At 30.5% G+C, this 20,876-nt stretch overlaps 1 protein-coding gene across 1 annotated transcript in view; it reads right to left on the bottom strand.

Moving 5' to 3' along the window:
• Positions 1-5,296: 5,296 nt before the first annotated feature.
• LOC127734541 (uncharacterized) overlaps positions 5,297-20,876 on the bottom strand; it is a 58,019-nt gene continuing 42,439 nt past the window's right edge. The window contains exons 13-21 of the mRNA XM_052244468.1: positions 19,535-19,639; positions 17,563-17,749; positions 13,605-13,748; positions 12,877-12,962; positions 11,826-11,896; positions 10,927-11,105; positions 8,129-8,258; positions 6,570-6,643; positions 5,297-5,435 (exon numbers count right to left, since the gene is read on the bottom strand). Of these exons, the coding sequence (XP_052100428.1) occupies positions 5,431-5,435; positions 6,570-6,643; positions 8,129-8,258; positions 10,927-11,105; positions 11,826-11,896; positions 12,877-12,962; positions 13,605-13,748; positions 17,563-17,749; positions 19,535-19,639 (981 nt within the window). The 3' untranslated portion in view covers positions 5,297-5,430. The remainder of the gene's footprint in view (positions 5,436-6,569; positions 6,644-8,128; positions 8,259-10,926; positions 11,106-11,825; positions 11,897-12,876; positions 12,963-13,604; positions 13,749-17,562; positions 17,750-19,534; positions 19,640-20,876) is intronic.

Below are 20,876 nucleotides of genomic sequence, written 5' to 3'. Positions count from 1 at the left end.
GGTCTAATTGAGATTTACAAGACCTTCATTCAATTTCAGCACATTTTGTGAATGTAAGTCCCATTTATAGGCATTATGTTTTTCGGTCTGTGCGTCCGTTTGTTCTTCCGTTCATCCGTCTGTTCCGCTTCAGGTTAATTTTTTTGGTCAAAGTAGTTTTTGATGAAGTTGAAGTCCAATCAACTTGAAACTCAGTACACATGTTTCATATGATATGATATTTCTAATTTTTTAATGCCAAATTAGAGTTCTGACCTGAATTTACGGTCCACTGGACATAGAAAATGATAGTGCGAGTGGGGCAATCATGTACTATGGACACATTCTTGTTCAAATCCTTTATTAAAGAAGTTAGTAAATTTACTTCAGATAAAAATACTAAATTAGACGAACCAATCTAATTAAAAGATATTTCTCTGATTTCGTTATACTTTATATAACCTTTTTGTATGAATTTTAATAAGATAACTGGACAAACGCGTTCAATCTTCGGACTTAATTCTTAACAATTTAATCGAGTGGAGCGACGCGAAAAAAAATAACGTATTTCAAGCCAAATTATATATGTATGCTATACACACAAATTTATTGTTTTAACTTTGTAATCAATTAATCTCAAATACAGTCCTAGATAATCAAATAATCATGAAATATTTGGTCTAGTAATCAAATAATCACTACAAAAACGGCCAAGTAATCCCATAATCAAAAACCCCATGAGGAATCATTAAAGATGACATATTTTTGTATTAATATTGATTCACTTATAAGGTCTTTGCATCGGAAATACACTAATTAATTCTAAAACCAGTTGTTGGCATAATACGGGTCATCTTCGTCACATTGACATAATTTACTAAACGTTTATTTAAACCTGTAATGTGAAGACGTGAATGAAAATGCGGAGTTTGTGAGACCAGGTTCAAGCAAGCAGCCACTCGCTAGCAGCCACTTCGCTAGCAGCCAGTTTTCTGATGTTTATATAAACCCAAATGTTGCATAAGATTCAAACGTACTGCAATTGTTTTTATTAATATATAACCACTATATTATTAGTTTTTAATATATAATTAAGCAGTCAAAGACACTATTCAATGAATTTCAAAATTTCATTTCTTGTTCATTAATTATATAAATACAATAGAAATCGCTTTCAATACATCACACAGCATGCTGCACGCTTTACATTTCAAATAGTCAACACTTTTGAGTGTATATAGAATCGTGAATAATTATGAAATTATTTAAATGTTGGCAAAATTGCACTATTGTGTGAAATAGCTTTCCATATTCTCGGCATCCTGTCAAATAGGTCATGAAAAGTAACAATTGTTCTGCATTAGAAGAAAAAAAAGTTGCACTCGTGCTTTAACTTTTTTTTTGCCACACAAAACTGTTTTGACAAAACATTCTACTTCAGAAACAGTGGATTTCTCTTACTTACGATTGGACGAAAGGTTTATTTTTTGTACTCAAAGTATGGTTGGCAAGGAAATTATTTATTAATTTTAAAAAATAATCCGTGCTATACCCAAACTGGGAATTTTGATAAAGTAGGCGCTAGGTCTCCAGCTTAAAATACCCTGTGTTTTTTCTACTGTAGACCTCAGCTACTAAGCTTCCCTTTGACTTAGTGCGGACAAAAGTATTGCCTTAGAATTTTTTTTTATCAAATTTTCGGTAAGGGTGGGGTTGTGTGTCCGCGGACCCTAACTTTGGACCTACTTAAAAAAAAAAACTATGACGAATAACACCCTGGATTTTTTTCTCCAGTAGACCTCAGCTATCCAACTTCTCTTTGCATCTAGTATTACCGTAGATTTTTTTTTATTAACTTTTCGGTAATGGTGTGGTAGGGTAGGTAGCTGAGGTCCACTTGAGAAAAAAACCAGAGTGATGTTCGGCTTAGTCTTTTTTTATGTTGTAATAAGCTGGCAAATTATGAAAGCTCACGTCTTAATTGATAGGCATAGAAATAAAAAGAAAACGTATGATAACCAATAACAATCTACCGGAGACAAAATAACGTTGGTTTAGGCAACTAGGATGATGGTCTGGATACGGGGTTCTTCATTTCTGTATTCTTTGATATTCTATGCCGATTTTCTCTATTCTTTATTCAGTGTTTCATGGCCATTTTTCTCTATTCTTTATTTCTTTATACTTTTTGCCAATTATTCTGTTCTCTTTATATTTTAACACCTCATTATTCTATTTTTTTTTATTTCTTGGTCCATTGTCTCTATTATTCATATTTTTTGCCCACTATTCTCTATTCCGTAAACCCCCATCCACACCCAGGTTCTAGTTAAGGTCACCATATAGATTTCAAAAATAAGCAAAACTAATACCGAGTAGGCTCCGAATGGCAAAATGATTGAATGCTAATCCCGGTTTGAATTGTGAAATTGCGGAAATTTGTTTTTCAATCAATTGATCAAGCAAAACACATTATCGTCCTGAATGTTCGTATAATGGACCTTGGTCATGAATTCTAATCATCTGAGATCAACCTTTCTAAATTTAAAAGTAAAGATCACGCACCCTTATTGTTCAGATTGATAAAGTCTTTTGCATCCGTCGACATTATCTTCGATTAAAGATCTGACAGTGACTGTGCATGTATACTTTAACGACCGGGGTAGTTTTCTTATAAGTTTTAAAAAGTAGTAACCTCCCTTGTTAATGTGATGTTGTAATCAATCTATTTATTTGTACCATCTTTATATAATATTGTATTGTACAATTTAAATTTATGATTTGTTTAATATTTAAATATAATAATTTATTTTTTATTAAAGATATAAACAAGGTAATTTGAAAGGCTTTGATTCATTTATCACCGTAGTTCAATTCATAAGTCAGGCGGTCTATTTTGTCTACATTATGTTGAAAGAACACCGGGGTGTTTACATTTGCATTATTTACTATCAATGACTGTAAAACAAGAAAGGAAAACATTGTACATTATAAAACGAGAAATAATTAAAATTAAATACAAAATTCTTGTTTAGTGAAATCAAAAACGAAAAACGGAAACACTTTTGATTTTCATTTTGGTTTTAGAGAAATCAAAAACAAAAAATGAAAACACTTTCGTTTTCCGTTTTGATTTTAGAGAAATCAAAAACGAAAAAATGAAAACACTTTTGTTTTTCGTTTTGGTTTTTGAGAAATCAAAAACGAAAAATGAAAACACTCTCGTTTTTTGTTTTTTGTTTTTGATATTTCAAATGAAAAACGAATGGACGCAAATATACACGGACCAATCACCCCTGTTTTATGCATTGATGTACTGAAAAAATTATTGGCCTATGCAAAATATGCGCCAAAATAAAAGAAGAAAAATCACCAAAAAATGAATATGCAAATTTTTTTATTTTTTATCTGTTTACTCCAACTAGACGATTAAGTATTGATGTGTATTGCTTCAGAAAAAATTGACGAATATCTCTGCTATTTCCCCACAGTTATAACCTATAATAAATTTCTCTGAGTTGCTGAATAAACGAAAATGAACATCATATATTTAATAAAAAAAAACAAACTAAAAGCATATATAGAGCAGTGATGGAGAACATATGTAAAACATCAAGTGACAAAAAACTAAAAAAAAATCGATCGTTTACTCCGAGTGATTAAAATTTAATATAATAGCTACACAACGCTTTCTTAAACAATATATCGCTTGCTTTATCTATTTATTGCTTGCTAGTCTCGTTGATGAAAATCTTACCATATTTATATTTGTTATACCTTAATCCGATTTTAAGGGTAATAAATTTTTATGTATGTGCACTCATTTTGGATTATCCATTAACACGGATCTTATCGTTTAAAGTAAGGTTTATTTGTATCAGTTAATACAATATATAAGGGAATCTAAGTTAACAGAGTCGTACACCTAACTAAAACAAACTATTTCATTTCGCTAACGACGAAGATCAACTGAAATTATCATTTTCAGCTGTTCTGGTTGCCACTACAAACAGGTGGTCGATTCTGTATTTCAGAGTTTTAACTAACGAGAGTAATGTTTTACCGTATTCGGTCTTCCAAATACCGATTATTTTCGATCTTTTTTACAAACTTTTTTGTCATGTTACGTGGCGTCATATTGATATTTGACAGAAGATTGCCATTACACGATGACCGATGCATGTGCATAATTGTATGCTTAACCCAATCGATGCACATTGTCTTTCTGAGTTTAGAGTTTATTGAATTTTATGTTTTGACTCCAAATTGTTATCTCTCTTGTGGTAAATGATAATAATCTGATTTCGATTTCCTTTCTCAATAATCTATCTCACCACTTTATTGGTGAGATCTCTTGTGTCGGGTTAAAATGGTCAAATTCTTAATTCAGTTATGACATTTTTATCTTTTTTAAATGTAAACTAATGATATCAAAATAGAGATTTACAAATTTTTACCTTATAGGATCAAGATATCACATCTTGTAAATTTTGAAATGTATAAAAATGAGTCAAAAACGACGTAACAATATTGTCATCAAGCATTGCTGATACCATGACGATAAGTTTGTAGCTGAAAAGACCATATGAAATAAATAAGAATCCCATCAACAATTGTCGCTATCAAGTTAATTGAATACGTTAGCCATATGTTTGAAATTCGAATCACGTATTTTTGCACAATCATCAAACAGTTTTATTTTCCTGTAATTTCTTAATATAAGACCCATAAATATTTTATTTTTATTTAAAAAAATGTTACATCTATAGTGATAATAATCAGATTGGATTGCGCGTCTGGCGTACATAATTAGATACCTAGTATCTATGATGAGTTTATTTACAACCAATTGGTCGATGACACTCCTGTTTGAGGTTCCATCCCATTGATATCACCAGCCAAGTAGTCAGCACTTCTGAATTGACATGAATTATCATTGATAATATTGTCACAATTATAAATTGACTGTTTACAAAACTTTGATTTTTTTTCGAAATATTAAGGATTTTCTACCCCTGGAATTTATTATCTTAGCTGTATTTGGCAAGACCTTTTGGAATTTTGGATTCTCAATGCTCTTCCTTCTTTACTTTATTTGTCCATTTTAATTGTTTTATTCGATTTTGATATTTCACTGATGAGTCTTCGGTGTCTGGCGTACAAATCAATTTGAATCCTTGTATATATGATGAGTTTGTTTGCATTATGATGGAATGTAGCTCGGTATCATTATGCAATCATACTTTGACGAGAGAGAGAGAGAGAGAGAGAGAGAGAGAGAGAGAGAGAAAAGTATTCAAAAGCCTTTTATATTTACATGATTTATTATATCATAATTAAAATATAACAAAATTCACTACATTATACAAGAGATGCAACTATAATGTATACATTTTAATGTAGATTAACTTTCCATTCTCTGCAGACATGTTCTCTTTATTATCTCCTAGCTTAATCTAAAATATAACAAATATGTTTTAAAGTACTTTAATATGTTACTCATTGCAAACCATTTAATGGACTTGTATTCATTTGAATTCCTTTTAGCAAACAAATTTAAAAACAGTAAGATCTTTATGTAGAAATTTTAGTAAAAAACTAAAGGCGAAAGATTGCAAAGGGACATTCAAACTCATTAGTCGACAAAAAAAGATAACGACGATGCATTTAAAAGGGACAAACTGACATACAACAGTATACAAAACATAACATAGAAAAAGTATTTTTCCTTAAAAAGGATGGAACTATAAAACAAATATTTTTTTAAGAACGCTTTGAAGTTTTTATTTGTCTATGTTTCAACTCACTAGCAACATATTTTCGTGGTCTTAGATCTTTAGATACTAGAAAAGTCGTTTGATCTGTAGTTGTGCCGTTGTGTCCTGTTTCCGATTGTGACATTTTGACTGAGTGTGTATTCGCATGGCGGGTGATACATGCATAGCAGGAGACGTTTACCATGTCGACACACCCGGTCTCGCTACATTTGGAGTAATGCTATTTCCCTAAAATTTTGTTTGTTACAAGGAGTTGTATCTTCTAATCGATATCGAGATTTGAACATCGGTAAACTGTTGGCATAATTTAAGGTTCTATGAAATTTCCAACGGCATTTGCACAAGGTATAATGTAAATCAAACAACACTTGATGTTTTTACACGTTTGATATTTTACCGTCAATTTTCAGTACTTATTATATTACTCAGTAAATTATAACACCACAAATGACTTTTTCGGAATATTTTAGAAAACCCGTTTGTAAGAAATGATGGCAGATTAATGTTTGTAGACATATTCTGTATTAAAACTGCTTTCTTATCGTTTTACTATTTACTACATTTTTTAATCTAATTCAAATGATTTTAAATTCCCTTTCAACATTTTGTGTATTACACAAATTCAACCGCATTTTTGCATAGCTTATAACATAATTAGTATTCAGTGGTCTTCTTTCCCGTAATTGATTTAACCTTCAAACTGCCGTGTGTAGCCTGGTACTTTTGGTGAATGTTTTTAAATATCAAGTTTGAAATAAACGAAACTGATGCAACACTTTATAATTTTACAATATTGAACAACTGTTTACAAACCTTTTCTGCGGATGGATTTTTCTGTCTTATTACTTGGATTCTCTTGAATCATTCTTTGAAAATATATTTGGTATCTGGAAAGTAATTAGGTGTTCTATATATTATCATTTTAGAATATTAAATTTTCTGTGTATTATAATTAGATTGGAAATAAACATATTTAGATCTCCCGTCAAGCCTGGATATCAATTCTTTGGTTGTCAGTGGGGTTCGTCTTTAGTTGTTATGCATTGTTTTATATACTATTGTTGATGTTTTTCCATGTTTTGCCATACTTTTGTCCGTCTCTCTTTGATGAATTTTGATTTTCCTTTTGGTATCTTCCGCCTCTTTGTTAAGAATTAAGAGCCTAGCTTGGACATTGAGTAATATTTCGTCCCTGATGATGTCAAAACTATTGTTATTCTAACTGTAGTTAGATATATTGGCATGTTTACATATTTGTATGCTTTTAATTATGTTTAAGTGTTAAAATTATATGGCTAACGTGTTTTGCAGCGAGAACAAAAGAACACAATACCATTTTTCGAAAGATGTGAGGATCAATAATTAAGATTTTACTTTTTTTCTTATTTGATTACTTTATGATAATAGTCTGAAGTTTTTAAACCGCTCTGACGTTCACAATAATTATTTTACAGATATAATATAAAAAAGGAGATGAGGTATGATTGACAATGAGACAGCTATTCACCAAAGTTCAAATAAAGTGGATGTAAGCAATAAGCCTTGTATCTTTGATAAGTTTTTTCGCTAAAAATTCTCAGTAGAATTTAATAATCGTATTGGACACTCCACCAAAAAGGGTTGTATTAGAGATTGAAATATGAACCAAGACCCCACAAAAAGATGATTTTTTTCTTCTTTTTTTTCACTGCATGATTTCTTAATATCTTGATAAATCAATGATAAAAGTGTATGTTTCAGCTAAAGAACGTCAACATATTTTGATCTTCTACTCTTTAAATAGAAAGTTAATGTTAAGGTAAAAAAATACTCCTATCATACAGCTCAGTTCTAGAATAAGTTCCCAATACGTGCGTCTGATGTACCAAGTTATATTGTCGTTTTCGTGCACAAATTAATGTATATTGATTTTAAGAGAAACGTGGTGAGTTATTTGTGTTTAAACTTGTCCAGGTTTTTGCTTTATTTTAATTAGTTTTATATCTTTTTTGGTTTTATCAGGTCTTCAATGTTTATATTAGGTTTAAGGACTTTTGGCTTCAAACATCATTAAAGAGACATTATTTGTCGAAATGCTCATCTGGTCCATAAAAAGATTTATTTAGATATAACCTTTCCTTTCAAGAATTTCATATATGTGAATCACATATAGGTTACAGCAGACATTGCTTCATCTTTCGACGTATCTAATATCACCCTTTTAAATTCAAGGCCTTCCGGCAGTTTTCACTTCCCTGTCTGTTTATTCATTTGTACTTGTTTTCCTGAGTTTTTGAAAGTTGTACTAACATTGCTTTCCTACTTTTATTTGAAAATTTTAGAGAGAACAGAAAAAATAGTAATAATATACTAAAAAATTGTCACAAACTTACGTTGTTCTATCCATTTCGATGATTATTTTTCCTGTCTTCTTTCTTTGATAAGCTTTTTCAATCTTTACATTTATATCATTTGGATACTTTTTCCACTCAGAGCCTTCCTCATATTCCCAAATGGCACTCACTTTTTAAATAATGCGTAATAAAGTAACATTGTATGAGAAAAAAACAGTTAAAAGTTTATTCACGGATGCTAATGATATTGTTCACCATAAAACCAGAAGATAGAAAATGCAAAGGCGTCTAACTGAATGGAAAGCTTCTTCTCGACAACTGAGAAACAATTTAGATTATTTGGATGGGAATATCGTTAGACTGAAGACGCCAATTTTACTTTACTGTTCGCAAATTTCAATTTATTCATTTCGGTTTCTACCTTGTTTACTACTATCCTACTACATAATTTTAAAAAGTTATGTTTGTCATCGTGCACGGTTAAAAGATTTCCATTGTGTAACAATTTTTGTTGATTTAACCTGTTTTAACCATATGAGAAGTAATAGATATGTTTTCGTCATTAGTAACTAAATATCTTGCATTTACTTAATTTTTTTGGGTGGTAAATGTATTTACTTGAAAATAAATATATTTGACTTTTAAACAAATTCTCACGATGTACTGTTGTACAATGATGTTGTGTCTGTAATTTTTTTTATTGCATTTTTGCATCGTATACACAATAATCATCTTGTCATTTAAATTACATATATGAAAAATGTGTGCTTTAGCAACAAAAAAAGACCGATGAATGTATATTACAATTTATCTTACCTCCTATACATTTCTAGGAATATGATTGGTTAAAAGCGTCCGCGTGGAGACCGTGTATATTCCATATTAGGTTAGTAGGGAGGCGGGGCCTATTTGTATACACGGTTAGTAGTGGTGTTACGTCCCTTTATAAAAACAAAACGGTACTGAGAAAAAATCTAAAAGGTTTTAACAGACGAAGAAATTGATGATGAAGATTAGATAAATTCATAAAACACATTTAAACCTAACAAGTTGTTATTGTTGGCATCTGTTTTTGTAGGATCAATGGAAGTAGTTTCTTAATGCTAACGGTATTGCAGACTTGCTCATTTTGATAAGTCACTAGTCTAGATTTCACACGTTAAGATAGTCGGTTAGATAAACACGTTACATAGTGTGCTAGTGACGTAATACGGTATATATGGGGTCAGTAAATTCCATATGGGGATTCGAGCTTCGCTCTCACCCCATATGGAATTTACTAACCCCATGTATACCGTATTAGGTCACTAGCACACTATGTAACTAATAATATAGTTCATAGCATTAAAAAAAAACGCACGAGTTAGGTTCCAACGATGTGTCCTTAATGTATACCAATTTGCTTACTATATCTATTACAAGTAAACAGTCTTTCTTGCACAAAAAACAAATGAAAAATTAGAAAATCGAACAAATTGCAATTATTCTTCTCTGTTTCCCATTTTGACAGACCTAGATCCGCCAGAAAGAGTATTTGTAAGTAGCTTTGTTTAAAATATTTCGAAACGGGATGTAGGTACTAAAGTTACATTGCTGAAAGAAACAAAAAACGCAAATTAAACTAGAAAGGAAGATATTGTCACGTGTCCAAGTAGACAGACAAACAAGAAAATATGTATACAAACAGTTAATTCCTAAAGGTAGAGCCAGCCCAATCATAAGCAGCAGTAATATCATATGCCATTGAAGTGTAAGAATATTTTTGTTCGCTTGAATCAACCATTGTATTGTTTCTGATCATTTTCGGTAATGAGTCAAAATCGACAAAGGGAAGAAATCATGTTTTAAAATATGGAGATTAGCTATTATTGGTGATTAGAAGATTATCTATCATAGAACAAAGAACGAGGACGAAAAAAAAAATACAGGTCACCATCTGGCCGTAAAAAAAGAGCAAAAACAATAGTGTATGGCATGCTATAAAAATCCCATCAAAAACAACAACAACAAAAAAGAAGAAAAAAAAAAGAAACAATTAAAAATGAACAAATGACGGCAAAAAAAAACGGCAAAAACTGAATGACAGGCTCGTTGTTTTGTACCGGCATTTTAAAAATATGACACAGCGCTATACCCTCATTCAATAGCCTGGAATCATTGTGTTAGTGGAATACATTATGTCAAACTGTAAAAGGGTTGGACTCATAAGGTCACTAATCACAAAAACCTTACAAATTGACAAAAAACACGAAGTACCGGTTTAATGCTGTATCTATCAGGAATATGCCAGTTGTTTTACACTTGTTCTGTTGGTGGGTAACGTTTGATTTCGTTTGTTTGTTTTTTTTTTAATTTACATGGGAGTTCGATATTTTTGTATTTTTTTAAGATAACTTGCTGTTACCAAAAACCAGTTTAAAGCTCAATTTCAATTAAATAGACCGTGTTGGTCCATTCTACAATATCAATATGGAAACATTCAATAAATTAAGTATTAACACAACATAAAAAGTCGCAGATGAGCAGAACCTTCAGCAATGAAAAAAATACAAGTATCGGATGGATGCAGGACAATAAGTGTTGATTACAGAATATCAACATAGGTTTAGTTATGTATGTATTAAAAGTAAAAATAACAAAAATACCGAACTCCAAGGAAAATTCAAATCGGAAAGTCCCTTAACAAATGGCAAAATCAAAAGCTCAAACAATCAAACGAATGGAAAACAACTGTTATAAACTGTCATAAACTCTTGACAATAAAATAAATTTTGGAACCTATAAGGATAAATTTCAAAGATCGTAATGAAAGATCTTAATTTTTAAAGCATTATTACCTGTTGCATCAGAATATATCGGAATGACGTAATCCATTGGTTCTTGTGTGGCATTGGCTCTGGTTGTTCGGAGTTTTGGTCGAAGTGATTCATTTTCTGATTCACTGTCCGAGGTGTGTGGACTTTTATATTCAGATCTGTATTCATTCCTTTTACTCCTACTCCTAACAGGTGCACCACTTCAAAGAAAAGCCAATAACTAAAATTTTAGCTTATTAATAATGTAAAAATTAAAATAAAAATAATACCGAACCTCAAGGAAAATTCAAAACGGAAAGTCAATGTAAAGTAATGTTACATAACGGGTTGCATTGATCTTACTACAAGGTTCTGCAGATTTATCCGAAATTGTTTTCAATGCCGTTTGTTTAAATAGAGAATACACCAAGGGAGAAGTCGGAGAAAAATAGACAAAACCATCATGCAAAAAAAAAAAGAGAAGAAAAAAAAAACGAATAAAAACCCACTCCATTACACACAAATGAAGTAACGAATTAAGAAAATTATTTTTTAAGCTTTGATCTGAGTTTGAAATGATATTGCTGTAAATCCATCACATGTTTTTTTTCTTCTTTAAGAAATAGAATTTGATTATTCAGTATTCACAAGAAGTAGTACATTTAGAACTAAGTAAAAAACAACAATGAATAAGAAAATAAATTTTCGTGGTTATTACTACAATATACATTTGTATTCTCTTATACATTACACAATAATTGTGATCAATTTCACTCTTCATTATATTTTCCCACTGAAACAACTACCTTATTGAAATGTGAACCGTTTTCATTTTTCCTTTTCTTATTAGCAGAACTATTAGGAAAAAGATTAAATACCCCGAGAACTCATTCATAAATATTCAGAAAACAAAAGTTTCATTTATATATTTTGATACTCACTGTACTTTAATTTCAAACCGTCCATTATGCCCCATCTTATATAGCCCTGTTCTTTTAGAATCCCATCTCACCTGAAGTAGAAGAATAGTTTTACTAAATCAACATGCAATACCCTTTCGCGTTTAAAGTGTTATGCAGCTCTTACTTGCAAATTTGACCTCAATCATTTTGATATTTTTGTTTTTGACCATTTTTGTTTTTTGATACTCTAACAAAAAGGAAGAAAATACCAAGGAGGCAATTTAAAACAATAATTGAAATGAAGAATTCTATTTGTTGAAGTATTCTGTTACGCACAGTTCATGGAAACTTTTTTATAAATTGCGAACAGAATATATTGAATCCGATTTAAAGAATTCACACAAAGGAAAATATTTTTAACGTAGATGATCTAATAATATAAGATGTAGATAATGCCAAAAATATCAATATCTAGAGAAAAGTCTATTCCTTTTATTTGGACTCTGTCAAGTGTATGTGGGATTTTGTAGCATGAAATTTCCTGATTTGTGGATCATACTAAATAAAACATTAACAATAATACCGAACTCCAAGTTAAATTCAAAAAGGAAGAAGTCTGTAAAACATGACAAAATTTGGTGAGCAACTCAAACACAAAATAAATGTATAAAATATATGACAAAATAAAGGATCCAGCAGCCAAAACTGTATAAACATACAACACAAACATGCAACACAACTGACTTAAAAATTCAAATATATCTGACAAAAGGTTTGTAGTTGGTAGTACATACAGTATAGTAAAACATAATGGCATATACACTATCCCGAAACAGAACAAATTGATTTAAAATATGAATGAAGGGTATACAAATTGAAAACAACACTACAATATATATATATATATATATATATATATATATATATATATATAAACAAGTCTAAATTGAAAACAACGTTATATATATATATATATATATATATTATATTTAAAACAAGTATCATGCACAATGAAATTAAAATCATATATTGATATTACATTGACGTAAGTAAGCTGCCAAAGATACAAGTCAGAGATATGCATACTCACCACAACCTTTCCTTCTGGTCTCACGTCTAAAACAGTCCCTAAACTTCCAACCCCACCATCTCTATTACCAAACTTCCAATCATGTCCTATATTATAACGAATTGTGACTTAAGATTTCAGTTTACTTATTCGTTATATGTATAGAATTGTAGAATATAAATACACATATAACTATCTTCGGTTGTAAGATGTAATATTTTCTTTAACCGTTAAAGATTAATGGAGAAATAAGTTAAAATCCACGGCAAAATGATAAATAGGGTTGACCCTTCCCTCGAATTTGTTTAATTTCCAATTTAATTGCATACATCGTACGGAAAGAAACGAAAGGAAAGAAAGATATAAAAATGAAGATTTCAAGAAAAGTCAGTTGTTGCACCACTTTGCACTAAAGGAAAGAAGTGGGTCATGGAGAAATGAAAGGACCCGGTTTTGTATATGATGAAAGCAAGCTGAAGGTATTTTACCTCCTGATATGTATCCATGTCGTCCTACAATCTTATATCGATGTCTGTACTTCGTAGTAAATACTATGCAGTAACCTTATAAACACTACGGGATCTTGTTCAATGCACAGAGTAAGGGAAAATCATCAGTATAATTATAAGTTTTGACATTAAGTCTTTTTGTTATATATTTTTGAATGTACAAGTATGGTTAATATTTATATCAACTGAAGTAAGTTGATTTTTTTTTCGTTTCTTTTAATTTATGTACTATGTTCGTACCTCTAACAACTCTGCAACCAACAGCTATCATCTCATCCACCAGTATTCTAGGTTCATCTACCTTTCGCAGATTGTATGTATTAGTTTCGTCACATTGCCTGTAGATATTGGTATCACCATTATCCCACTGAACTCTGGCTATACCTTAAAATAAGACAAGTCATTCAAATGCTGTATATTGTTTAACGGCGTGTCAAAGAATGTCTACATTGAAAAAATATATCTTATGTTAGAGTTAAAATCAAGTGAGGCAAGTGACATTTTAGTCAATCTATTGAAAGTTGTAAATATGCTCTAGTATAACCAGTTCAAATGTATCTATGCATGTTCCTATTCAATTGCTATTAAAATCTCTGTGTTTTTGCTTACAATTTTAGTGTAAGTCATATTTTTTTTTATTAAAACATGATATGAAAGAAGTAACGATAACAGAAAAATAGATGTCAATATATTTATGTATAATTGCCCGTATTACTAAGAAAATTTAAAGGACAGACAATCAAACCGTAAAACTATTTGTAAGCCATCATAATTTCATGGTACTGATGACAGTGTGTTATGAAGTTTTTATGAGATTTAAATATATGATTATATTAAATAAGGAATTTGATCTTAATTCCGATCACTAATTGAAGACAATGGTGTTAAATGTAAACAGACAGAACCAGCTACTTGATTGTATTTGGTCTTTTATTATTGATTTTCGCAACGTACACGATTGCACGAACAGTATAATAAAAAAAAAACTGCGCCCATAAAAGCAAACTCTCGACTGATCTTCGAAAATACTGTTGCGAAAATAAATATTTTTTTTTTCCGTTACGATATAAAAGTTGCATATATATATATATCTAATGAATGAATAAAAAAATATCTCCGATATAGTTAAATACAAATAAAACATTGAATTAAAGGCACAAGCAGTTCATCGTTTCAAATACACGTATTTTATACTTTTCTTGAACTGTGTTTTGTCCGCAATTGTTCAAGGTGTACCAATGGAGTCGTCAAAGCGTTTGCTGATAATGAATGTAAAACAACATTCAGCGATACACGATTAAAAAATTAAAAAGTCTAGTGTGTTACTGAAGATGGAGTTACTTAATTGTACATGATTCAAAAAGGACTGAAATCTCTATTAAAAGAATCTTGCTATCCAAACACTGGTATGCCTTTATATCAATGAAATATCATAGTGTCAAATGTGGAATTCGTAAAAATACTACTTTTTTTATCGGATTTACATTAATTTTTACCAAAAGACAGTAAAGTTCCATCTTTGAATAGCAATTTTCAGATGGAATACATTCAGACGACTCCAATGATACTTTGTTTTTTACTCAAAGAATTCATTAAAACGCTGGAATTTTGAGTTGAAAATATAATATACGACCTTCAGTTGCGACTCGAGTAAAGTGACTACTTTTACTTTCGATATGAAAATCCCATGCACGATTAAAATTAGATCCTTAATGTTTCATTCTACTATCGCCGTTTTCCTAGATTGTTTGCCTTTTTTTTTATTTTATGCACTTCAATAAAACATGCATTTTCACGCATTTTGTTTTTTTGTTAAAGTGCCTTAATATCACTGAGTGCGTTGAACTTGTCTGTCTCGTTCTGAATGCCATGAAAAAGTTGAACATTAACTTAACTTTAAATTTGGCAAACATCAGAACACATTATTTGGTCTATACAGTAGAGGTACATGTAATTCGGTGCGTTGAAGAGTTTTAAACAAAGAAATGCTATCATTGTATATATAAAAAAGAAGATGTGGTATTATTGCTAATGAGACAACTCTCCACAAGAGACCAAGTGAACCCGAAATTAACAGCTATAGGTCACCGTACGGCCTTCAAATATGAGCAAAGCCCATACCGCATAGTCAGCTATAAAAGGCCCCGAAATCACAAATGTAAAACAATTCAAACGAGAAAACTAACGGCCTAATTAATGTACAAAAAAATGAACAAAAAACAAATATGTAACACAGCAACAAACGACAACCACTGAATTAAAGGCTCCTGACTTGGGACAGGCACATACATACAGAATGTGGCGGGGTTAAACATGTTAGCGTGATCCAAACCCTCCCCTTAACCTGGGACAGTGGTGTAACAGTACAACATAAGAACAAACTATAAAAATCAGTTGAAAAAGGCTTAACTCATCAAATGAATACAAATAGAAATACATATATCAAAATCACATGGGCGTGACCGGGTACTTCTACATCCCAACAACAAAAAGACACTAAGTACAGATCTGATAGTACTCGCAGTTACTGACAGCTAGTGTTGTTGCGTCAATATATGTGGTTAGGTACTATAGTATTTATCTTCATAATGTATAATAACAGATCGTAACACACTCCAACAAATTAGTCACTGAAAATATGGAATAGATATCACATTCTGGTTACAATGCATACGATATATCGCTATTTTCGAATAACTAGAAAGTATTTTATTGTAAGGTGTCTCCTATTACAACAATGATTGGGCTGCGTAGGTTTTACGCTGTTTTATTGGAGGTGGCTAGACACCAAGTTAAAACAACCTTACATTACTAATTAGAAATTACTAATTATCATTAAGTAATGTATATCAGGTTTAAACGTGGCATTGAGATAATTATATAATTGAAATATAGATAACATTGTACACTAATATTTATCCATATAGGGTAAATTTCATTTGTTTTCATTTGAATTTTTTTTTTGTGTAACATAGGATAAAAAAAAAAATTTCTTAAAATATAAATTCAACTATAGATGGATAAACTAGAGAATGATTTACTCCTGTAGTTGTGTGTATTTATAGAATAAATATATGTATATAGGTCTTAAGACTCAAGCCTTTACTTGTTTAAACCACAGTAGTTTTATTATTTTTCGAAACATTTGATCAATAAATGTTTTGGGGTCAGATTAACAAGAAAAAAAAAGTTATTCAACATTTATTGATATTGTATTTGTGCAGGCTTTGCTGGTAAGATGTTACCTTCCTTATACTAGAGTAGATTAAGAAATGTAAATGGAAAGTGACAATTTATATTTGATCCGATCATAACAGACAGAACAAAACATGTTTTTGTCATTTTCAACTCTCCTTCAATGTTTAGAAATTTCCACCGCAGAATTGTTATTTATCATTATTTTACAATTAATGAGACATAACTGAATTTATAGAAAGGAAATTCTTGAAAATAGTCTATTTTCCTGCTTGAATTGTTTTACACTAGTCTTTTTGGGGCCCTTTATAGCTTGCTGTTCGGTGTGAGCCAAGGCTCCGTGTTGAAGGCCGTACTTTGACCTATAATTGTTTACTTTTTACACATTGTGACTTGGATGGATGGTTGTCTCATTGGCACTCATACCACATTTTCTTATTTATATATAATCTTGATAACATAGTTTTTTCAGGATAACATTCATTTGGTAGTGATGTTTTTATTAACATGACCAAAACAAACATATTCCCTTATATTGTGAGAGAGCTGTCTACATATTCCATTATATGTCTCTGGTGGAGAGTTGTCTTATTGGCAATTATACCACATCTTCTTATTTTTATATTTACTGCAGGGTTTGAAGCTCGTGCTGTGTGGATGCAGTAGAATGTGTCCCTGTGTCTGTGGTGTATGCCCTTATATTTTACAGTTATGGTTTTTTGCTTGTGAAAGAGCTGTCTACATATTCCATTATATGTCTCTGGTGGAAAGTTTTCTCATTGGTAATCATACCACATCTTCTTTTTGTTATACATACACATATGATCACAAGATTTATTTACCTGGTTGTGATCGATTTACATGCACATTTGTTGACTTAACTGGTGTTATGTTTATGAGTATTATGAATCACATGGCTTACAATATTATATGCTTAAAGTCATGAAATATATCAATGATGAATTCTAGCTACAGAAAACAAATATAGATATTATTTGCGCACCATGCGATTCTTGTCCAATGACGGTTCCAGCCAAATGATTATCCTGATTACCAAAATGCCAGTCTGGTCCACGTCGTACTCTATCACCAAGTTGTAAAGACCGACATGTTAATTCAGTAAAATAACCCCGTCTCTTCTCTACGCTTAATGGATTTACAAATTCAAGTACCATATCGAGGCAGTCGTTCTATGTCGATGCATGTATGAATGACAAGAAAAGTAAATAAATTAAAAAATAAATTTTAAAACTCCACAATTGGTGTATGTACTTTCCTTGACTGTATATTATGTTCAAATAATCGTTTTGACTATCTAATAGAGTAATCATTTCAAACAATGTCAACTTTGCATGATTTGGTTATCAGTTTCATAATTCAATTACAAAAATAACTGTATAATGCAAATATATTACAAAAATATTAACCGTATAACCAATCGATTAAATACTTTACTAACTTATATATGAATTTTATTCAAATGTTTTTTTTTAAATATAATTCAAATTGTTGTACAGAAACTTATAACTGACGATATTGACATCCTAAATTGTATTCATCAATGGCTTCAATAAACGCATAATTGTTTTATTCTAAACTACTGTCATGTGTTACTTTGAATACGCTGTAAGTGTTGCAGTCTTGTATTTGCTATATACCACGAAATATGTGTTTTAAACGTTTAACAAATGTCATACCGACAGTTATTGATTAAGTATTTTGTTGTTGCACGCAACTGGCTGAATGATTGCTGTCTCCTGCAGCAGTTGGTAAAATATTTTACAAATAAAGCAGTTTTGCAGAACGTTACAGACTGCAATTCGACAAAATGATGAGGAGTGGTAATAGATCTTTTGACCTAACAAATTGAAGTATTAAGAAAAGATATAGTTTTCTTGTAAAATAATTGATACTTTTGTGCAAACTTTAATGTATCATGAATGTCCACTTCAAGAGAAATTACATTAAAAGCTAAACCTTTTTTTAATCAATGTAATCAACGTTTCTCATGATACTAGCAGTGACTTTTGATCAGCCGGAAATTAATATTCCCTTATTCTTTTTAAAAATCCAGAAAGAATCTATATTTTTTATCTGTGTAAGAAAGCCATTTTTAAAAACCGGAAGTGACTTTGAGTTACTCTAATCAATTTAAATAGAAAGTGGAAACAAATTATTTTCGGGAACAGTGTTTGTATAGTTGTCATATAATTTTTGTAAGAAACAATATTTTCTTTTGGAATATGGGTAAATGAAAGTATATAATGACACCGATTCTGATGAAGGGAAATCCAGAAAAGCGCTGGAAGCACTACATTTCTAAACGTGTCAGACCACCAGTTCACCCACTCTAATTTAGAACATATTTAAAAGTAGCCCGACTCCGACAAAAAATATTGCTTTTGATGTCAGTGTTCACTTTAAATAACAAAGAAATTTGCACAAATGAAACTTTTGGTGAAAGAGAAATATATTTAGACCATTTGTGTAGCCAAAATGTACTTGTCCATGAGTTTGTATAACTAGTTTAGGATAAATGCGCACCATAATATACTTATTTAAGATTTCTAGAAAACCAAGGGTTATTTTTGGTAGTAGTTGTCTTCCGATCGGTCGTGTTTCGCATGAAAACTTTAAACATTGGTTACAATTTGGCTTATACATGTACAAGGTGATACATGTACAATTCAAGATATACCTGCTTTCTATGACGTTATAAAAATATTTAGAAAGCTATAAACATTGAAAACATTGATTCATTATATAAGGGTTTTGAGTTGGTGGTCTGACACCCAAAATGATTTATTTGTGTAAAATTGAAGGTTGAAAGTCCTAAAATATTATCCTCCGATCAACTGGTTGTTAATTCTACTGTATATGTAGTATTTTTCGTGTATTATGTTTTGAAGTGTTTTGTGTTTCAACTATTTACACATTTCACTAAAACTGTTTGAAATCAATCAATATTAACTTACATACGGATCATCACAACCGGATTCTTCTTTTATCTGTTGCTTTATTGATTCTCTGCTTTGGTCAGCAGAATGCATAATATTGGAAGCTATTCTGGCAGCAATAATCTGCAAGAAATTAAATGATGATGGTGGGAGTTTCTAACGACCTTGACTGGCTATACAGCCCTCGCACGGTCGGTAATTAAATGAAAAAAACTGCTTGTGCATCCAATAACATCAAACAAAAATATCAGAAAGAATATTAAACGAAAAGATGTTTTGAATTTCTTTAAAAAAGAGGAGAATGATACATAGGAAAAATTGCACCATATGTTTTCATATGTTTAACATATGTTTTTCATATGTTTGAAAACATATGTAAACATATGTTTAGGCCCGACATGAAAACATATGTTTTCGAACATATGAAAAACATATGGAAAACATATGAAAAACATATGTTTTTAAAATCATATGAAAAACATATGTTTTTCATACATGTAAACATATGAAAAACATATGTTTTTCATATGTTTTTTACAAACATATGTTTTTCATATGTTTTCATACCTGGCCTAAACATATGTTTTCATATGTTTGTCCTAAACATATGTTTTCATATGTTTGGCCCAAACATATGTTTTCATATGATTTTATCTTGGTCCTAAATATATATTTTTTATATGTTTTTAATTGCTCAAATGGATTTATTTTCTAATAGATTCTAAACATGGTTTGTATATATATGTATTTTTTTTTGCGATAGGTTTTTAAGGGTAACGTTTTGATTTTTTTTAATATGTTTTTCTTTAATTTGTTATCTTTTTTTTCTGTCAAGAACTCATTTTGAGTGTAAATACTTCATTGTGATGAGTTGTTGCTTTAAAAAGTAAAAAACTCAAAATACCAAACTCCACAGAAAATACATGGCAAAATCAAAAGCTCAAACAAATAAAAAACACTAAGTGCTCCATAATTTTTATATAAAGTAGTTTTTTTTTTTATTAAGTTGTTGTCTCTTCTATTTTCATATTTTTGTCTCTTTGACATACATTGTTCCACATTTCTATTATTATATTCTATTTTCAGTTGTTTGTCTCTTCAACATACACCATTTATAGTATTGTCTGTATTCTATTTTCATATGTTAGTCTCTTTGACATACCCCATTTTCTATTGTCTATATTCTATTTTCATGTTTGTCTCTTTGACATACTCCATTTCTATTGTCTAAATTATATTTTCATATGTTTGTCTCTTTGACATACTCCATTTCTATTGTCTATAGTATATTTTCATATGTGTGGCTCTTTGACATACCCCATTTCTATTGTCTATTATATTTTCATATGTGTGTCTCTTT

This window comes from Mytilus californianus, unplaced genomic scaffold (genome assembly GCF_021869535.1).
Source record: "Mytilus californianus isolate M0D057914Y unplaced genomic scaffold, xbMytCali1.0.p SCAF_3, whole genome shotgun sequence".
NCBI classification, from domain to species: Eukaryota; Metazoa; Mollusca; class Bivalvia; order Mytilida; family Mytilidae; genus Mytilus; species Mytilus californianus.
Note: the sequence above shows the minus strand (reverse complement) of the source record. Positions and strands in the feature narration are given on the sequence as shown.